Below are 7500 nucleotides of genomic sequence, written 5' to 3'. Positions count from 1 at the left end.
CGCGAACATTTAACACACACAGGTGACCTGTGCCACCCTATGTGCTGAGGCCTCATGTTGTACTGATGTCTATGTGTGTGTGTGTGTGTGTGTGTGTGTGTGTGTGTGTGTGTGTGTGTGTGTTGTCTCTGCTGGCTGCATACCAAATTGGGGATAATAAAGACACCTTGAACCTTGAACTCTCAGACGCAGGCGGACGACCCGTCCAGTTGATTTACAGGTGTGACCGCGTGTCCAGTTCACTTACAGGTGGTTTAGAGTAATATGAATATATATATGTATAGAAATATATATAAATATATGCAGTGTATTAGCAGTTATCTTATGAAAACAGAATAAATAGGACTATGCAGATTAACTATATGACATTATAATAGACATATTAGATACAATATATGAAGTGTATTAACAGATTATGTAAGAAAAACAGAATACATGGATATTCCGTGAACCATATAGACAGATATGTACAGCTCTGTGCAGTGTGAGAAGTGCCATCGTAGTGCAGAGAGACCGACACTGTTAGAGTGGTGAGAATAAGTGTGTGGGCAGGATAAAGAGTTTGAAAAGCAGGAGACATGGCTAGCTATACGCGTAGACATATGGCTAGCTATACTCGTGGACATATGGCTAGCTATACGCGTAGACATATGGCTAGCTATACGCGTGGACATATGGCTAGCTATACGCGTAGACATATGGCTAGCTATACGCGTAGACATATATATGGCTAGCTATACGCGTAGACATATATATGGCTATACGCGTGGTTCCATTAGGTACTGTAAATTTGTAACTAAATAGAACACTATGGGTGGGAGAGGGGAGAGCAATTATCTGGGGAGGGGGGGGGGCATGTCCCTGTCAAGATTGCCATGACATCAATCGCTGAGCAGTCATGTGCCTTAATAAGCATGGACAGAACTCTCAGCACACACACACACACACACACAGTGCTGAACGCAACAGGTTACGTGCACAAGCCAAATAACAAACTTCCACTTTGTTTGAAATTCAGCGCAGCTGCTTCATCATACTGTATTGTATTCAATATATCAGGAGTACTAGTGTGTGTGTGTGTGTGTGTGTGTGTGTGTGTGTGTGTGTGTGTGTGTGTGTGTGTGCGTGTGCGTGTGTGTGTGAACTGAACGTGGCCTACAGGACTCGTAGTCTGTGTACTATGACTCAGCGCTCTGCTCTAGATTACAACAGATTACGGCAGATTAAATCACATTAATATAACTTGTGTTATTACTGACACTGAATAGGATCTAATAGCTAATCACATTAATATAACTTGTGTTATTACAGAGACTGAACAAGAGGAAATCACGTTAATATAACTTGTGTTATTGCTGAGACTGAATAGGATCTAATAGCTAATCACATTAATATAACTTGTGTTATTTAGGCGACCTTGGGTGTCTAGGCGACCTTGGGTGTCTTGAAAGGCGCTTTAAAAAATAAAATGTATTATTATTATTATTATTATTATTATTACAGAGACTGAACAAGAGGAAATCACATTAATATAACTTGTGTTATTGCTGAGACTGAACAGGATCTAATAATTACATTAATATAACCTGTGTTATTACTGAGACTGAATATATTTAAAACATGTGACATCACTTAATCGGTTACATGATTATACTGTTGGCCAACTGATAACCCACCATCTGGTCACATTTGACACAATGTGACATTTGAATTGCTGGTGTGAACGCTTCCACTTAACATTTGACTTAAGCATGTAGGTGCTGTGAAGGTTTAGACTTGAGCATGTAGGTGCTGTGAAGGTTTAGACTTGAGCATGTAGCTGGCCCTGATGTGGCCCTGTTGTGGCCCTGTTGTGGCCCTGATGTGGCCCTGATGTGGCCCTGATGTGGCCCTGTTGTGGCCCTGATGTGGCCCTGTTGTGGCCCTGATGTGGCCCTGGTGTGGCCCATGTGGCCCTGATGTGGCCCTGTTGTGGCCCATGTGGCCCTGATGTGGCTCTGATGTGGCCCTGATATGGCCCTGATATGGCTCTGATGTGGCCCTGATGTGGCCCTGATGTGGCCCTGATGTGGCCCTGATATGGCTCTGATGTGGCTCTGATGTGGCCCTGATGTGGCCCTGATATGGCTCTGATGTGGCCCTGATGTGGCCCTGTTGCAGTGCTCATGGGCAGAGCGCTGGTGTGCTCAGATGCTGGTGAGTGTGTGGAGGAGCAGGTGCAGGCAGGTGGAGTGTGTGTCCTCCTGTTCATGATGCAAGCCTCCCATAGGGGGATGGTCCTGTCTGATCGACTGTGTGTGTGTGTGAGTGTGTATGCGTCTGTGGGCCTTTTCGGGTTGCCTTGTGGCAACACTGAGTGTGCGTGTGTGTGTGTGTGTGTGTGTTTGTGTGTGTTTGTATTCGTGCATGTGTCTGCTTGCGTGTGTGTGTGCTTCTGTGTGCGTGCGTATGTGTGTGTACGGGCGTGCGTGCGTATATGTGTGTGTGTGTGTGTGTGTGTGTGTGTGTGTGTGTGTTTGTATTCGTGCATGTGTCTGCTTGCGTGTGTGTGCGTGTGTGCTTCTTTGTGCGTGCATATGTCTGTGTACGGGCGTGCGTGCATATATGTGTGTGTGTGTGTGTGTGTGTGTGTGTGTGTGTATGTGTGGACCTACTTCATGGCACCACTCATATGTGTAGGAATTGTTATTCTTTACCTATCAGCACAGACCGTTCTATGATAAAAAAGAAAAAAAATTGCCTCACTTTTATTCTGAACTTTCTAGAAGAACCCCCCCCCCACACACACACACACACACACACACACACTGCTCGAGCTGAATGTCGCCGTGCCCTTCTGCTGTTGTCTGCCATGTTGGTCCACCCACATGATAAGTGTGTGTGCGTGTGTGTGTGTGTGTGTGTGTGTGTCTCGGTTAACATAAATACCGCGCGCCCTGCCTGATAGGGGTTCCGTACGCACAGCTCACGCGCATCACTCTGCTACTCTCCCGTCTCTGCATCGTCGACACCTGCTGATAAACGGTAGGAGACTCTTACAAAACATAGCTATCTAGCCATGAGCTGCGTTACTCGTGTTATGATGTCGATGCGACTAATCTGGCTTTGGTCTCGACAGATTAGAGTTTTTGACTAGACTTGAGTATGGCACACCATTTACTATGTGTGATATAATGTGTGCGCGCGCGCGCGCGTGTGTGTGTGTGTGTGTGTGTGTGTGTGTGTGTGTGTGTGTGTGTGTGTGTGGAGGGGTTATGTTCGAAAAGAGCAGTTTGTTGTATGGCGTTACTTGTGTCCGTTTGAAATGCTGCTTATTACGTAATTATGCCAGTGATGGAGTGGGCTCGGTGGGCACGGGGAGAGAGTCTGGGCTAAATACTGGATGACCTAATCGCGCCTCTGAAATGGAGCAGAAGACGCCGTGTGTGTGTGACGGTACTGTTAAGCAGACGTTATTTAACCGGGACGTGACCGCACGCTTTTCTAAAGATACCTTCCGTAAGCGAGGCGTGACCGCCGCGCATGTAGGCTCCGGGGCCGGTGGCCGGTAGGTAGCCTATATTTAGTCCGCGCCTGAGGATGAGAGCGAGGGGCTTTGGGGATGTGCTTTCCTTGAGCACGTAAACATGTCTTTTGCAGAATGAACGCCATGGGTCCCCGCCCCTATATCCAACAGGCTACGACTGGGCCTGTGATAACCTAGAATTCGTGCAGATTGTCTATCCTGCGCAACAAGTGTCTCGATATAAACTGCGCAAGTGCCTTCTAAAACACTGTCCGTAGGGGTGGGTCCTCTGCGGTAGAGAGCAGGGCAGAGCGCCTCCTATATCAATATTTCATGTGACTGGCAGCAGATGTAGGCCTAGGTCTTTTTACGCAGTTTACGCGCAAGTTATGCGCCGTTGCAGTATAGGCTCGTCCACGCAGCATCCTATGATTTTTTTTTTCCGTTTCAGTCTGAGTCAATTCATGACATCGATCAGCATCCTCTGTCGTACGTGACTTCTCGCCGTTCGCAAACTGCGCATGAAGGCCGCATGTGAGCTCCGTCACGTAAGCCAGTATTATTCCTCCTCGTGGACACCCCCCCATTGTCTTTCGTCATCCTCAAACACACGCCTCTACAAGCAGACTGGCCAATCGCAGGAGATCACACTAGCATCCATGCCCGCCCCATTGGTCGCTGTGCAGTGAGGGCTGGTTCCCATTGGTGAGCGCGTACTGAGGGAACTTCATTATTCTCCGTCGCTCAACCGCACCTCCCGTCACTGGCGTTGTTTGATAAACCGAGTAGACGCTCATTTCCTCTTGATTGCAACAGCTCAGCTCAGTCATTCTTCCTCTTCCAACAGACCTGCTTCAGTTCCGCTCCGCGCTTTGACTATCAAGTGAGTTTTCTCTTCATGTTCAATATTTCACATGACTTCTTCGCTTCGCTTGTCTTGTGTGTTGTTAAACATCGCTATTTTATGGGATGGGGAGACGGTGAAAGTGAAATGGAATGAGTTTTACATCATGTGCTTGAAAAATGTGACGCTTTTCCTCCGTATCCGGCACCACCCGGCCCACGGTAGGCACAAGGTCACTGGATGCGACTCCAAGGACAGACGCGGAAATGTACCGAGGCCTGTTTTTTACGCGTGAGAATGTCGTTCTGTTTAGCTGTGATGTGAGCGGTTCTGCGGCGTTTATCGGTGTTAATAAAAACATGTCTGATCCAAAGAGACACCGAGTTCACTTACGCGTGGATAATCTCCCGTCACGGGGACGGACACTCCCCGTGCGTATGCTGTGATTAACCAGACGTGTCGCCTCCATTTAACGGGCTCGGTAAACGGTGTCATTAGGCTACACAGGAAATCAGTTGGGATTTAAACGTGTGTATATTGTAGAGCGAGAGAAAGGGTGTGTGTGTGAGCGAGTGTGTTCCCCCGTGTGTGTGTCTGTCTGTCTGTCAGGCTCGGCTGCTGATGCTGACGTTATCTCCGGGGTGATTAGATAACAGCACGCTCGCGGACTAGACGGGTCTTCTGCACCACTGGTCACGGATGCGGCTCGTGAGATAGAAAGAGGGCCCGTGTGGGTCCCCCGTAGCTCGAACACCGTGTTCTCTAAAGGCTGCTCGCCTCCGCCAGCACGGGAGAGCGACACAACCACACAGTGCACGCTGTCTGAGTGCTCGCGCTCGCTTCTGAAATGAGAGTGCAATTGTCGCGTGAGATGAGCGTGTCCTTGTGCTTGTGAACCCCGCAGATCGCCATCATGCCGCACGCGTACCCGTTCCTGAGCACCGAGCAGAAGAAGGAGTTGAGCGACATCGCTCAGAGGATCGTCGCCCCCGGGAAAGGCATCCTCGCCGCCGATGAGTCAACAGGTAAGGAACTCCGAGTACCACCCGCCCCCCGCCCCCCGCGCACACACACACACACACACACACACACACACACGCACACAGTGTGAGAGTGTCGTGACTGAGGGCCGCTATGGCGCAGTCCGTGCTAACAGGTTGCTGTCTCTTTAAGACTGCGCCAGTGGAATGCTGAATTATTTGATAGCGGGCTGGTCACATGATCAGGCGCCAGTGAGTCTGCTGCTGGCTACTTTGGGCCAGTCCAGGTGGTTCTGCACTAGAACAGGTGCGGTTCTGCGCTAGAACAGGTGTGGTTCTGCACTAGAACAGGTGTGGTTCTGCACTAGAACAGGTGTGGTTCTGCGCTAGAACAGGTTCCGTTCTGTACTAGAGCAGAGACAGACAAGACAAGGACACACAGAGCTGTGTGTGTGTGTGTGTGTGTGTGTGTGTGTGCTGTGCATCTCTGTATGAATGTTGCTGTGTGTATTTGTAGGTGTGGTTTTTAGGCATGTCTGTATTGTGGGTGTATGTGTGTATTGGAGTCTTTTCTGATTTTGTGTGTGTGTGTGTGTGTGTGTGTGTGTGTGTGTGTGTGTGTGTGTGTGTGTGTGCTGCAGTATGAATCAATTTGTCCTGGGTGTTGTGGCCTTGCTATAATCAATGCACCGGGTCACCCCTCCACAGAACACACACACACACACACACACACACACACACACACACACACACACACACACTGCAGTGGATTGTAGTAGTGTAAAATAGAAGTACATGCTAATAACACTGTAACAATAATACATAATCCCCTGATGATGATGATGATAATTCATGTGTGGTATAGTGGGTGTGAAATGGCCGTCTGCACCGTAACGCTGATGCATGATGGTATCCATGACGACAGTACCGCAGCAGTAGTGATGTCTGATCACGTGTGATAGCGGCTGTTGAGATGGCCGCCTGCAGGGGGCGCTTGGCCCACGTCTGGCCCACGTCTGGCCCACGTCTGGCCCACGTCTGGTTCTGGTCTCTGCCGGACATCTGAAAGAGTAGACTGCCGTTGGCATGGTAACCGACTGTCCGGGAACTATTGTTGAGAAAATATGGAACATTAGTTCTAGCGTCAATGGAGTTGTCGCAACTCTCTCTTTATATGGCTCTGGTCTCCCCTGTCTGTCTGTCCGTGTTCTCCGTCTCCAGGCAGCGTTGCCAAGCGGTTCCAGAGCATCAACGCGGAGAACACGGAGGAGAACCGGCGTCTGTACCGGCAGCTGCTGTTCACGGCGGAGCACATCGAGCCCTGCATCGGCGGCGTCATCTTCTTCCACGAGACGCTGTACCAGAAGACGGACGAGGGCCAGCTGTTCCCCGAGCTCGTCAAGCAGCGCGGCATGGTGGTGGGCATCAAGGTGGACAAGGGCGTCGTGCCGCTCGCCGGGACCAACGGAGAGACCACCACCCAGGGTGAGCACGCGCGCACACACACACACGCACGCACACACACACACATGCACACACACACCACCAACGGAGAGACCACCACCCAGGGTGAGCGTGCACGCGCACACACACACACACACACACACACACGCGCATATACATACACAACACACATATACATATGTTGTAAGATAGGAGGTTCGATATGGAAACTAACCTGCATAAGAGAGCACACAGAGGAGCAGCAGGGTGGATAAGGAGCAGCTTTAATCCCGCCACTAGTAGTTACAGTAATCTCTAGACAGGGAGTGTGTGTGTGTGTGTGTGTGTGTGTGTGTGAGAAAGTGTGTCTGTTTTACACAGTCAACCTCACTCCTTCTTTATTGTCCTATAAGGATATTCTTCTTCACACATCAATCAATACATTCCATAAAAGAGATAGCAGCATTTGATGTTCACATCACATATACATCACATATAACATATCACACATTACACATTACACATTGCACATTACACATTACACATCACACATCACACATCGCACATCGCACATTGCACATCACACATTACACATTACACATTACACATTACACATCACACATCACACATCACACATCACACATCACACATCACACATTACACATCACACATTACACATCACACATCACACATCACACATCACACATAGCATATAATGTGTACACCCA

General features: G+C 49.0%; 1 protein-coding gene across 3 annotated transcripts in view; it reads left to right on the top strand.

The window, feature by feature from the left end:
• Positions 1-2889: 2889 nt before the first annotated feature.
• The window catches only part of aldoaa (aldolase a, fructose-bisphosphate, a), a 12216-nt gene continuing 7605 nt past the window's right edge, over positions 2890-7500 (top strand). The window contains exons 1-4 of one of the 3 annotated variants that reach the window (XM_062526707.1): positions 3008-3024; positions 4353-4388; positions 5254-5374; positions 6551-6814. In XM_062526707.1, the coding sequence (XP_062382691.1) occupies positions 5263-5374; positions 6551-6814 (376 nt within the window). In that variant the 5' untranslated portion in view covers positions 3008-3024; positions 4353-4388; positions 5254-5262. Of the gene's footprint in view, positions 3025-4230; positions 4389-5253; positions 5375-6550; positions 6815-7500 lie in introns of those variants that run through there. The other 2 variants (XM_062526706.1, XM_062526705.1) reach the window with 2 other exon arrangements.

The sequence above is a fragment of the Sardina pilchardus genome, chromosome 22 (genome assembly GCF_963854185.1).
Source record: "Sardina pilchardus chromosome 22, fSarPil1.1, whole genome shotgun sequence".
Classification (NCBI taxonomy): domain Eukaryota; kingdom Metazoa; phylum Chordata; class Actinopteri; order Clupeiformes; family Clupeidae; genus Sardina; species Sardina pilchardus.
Note: the sequence above shows the minus strand (reverse complement) of the source record. Positions and strands in the feature narration are given on the sequence as shown.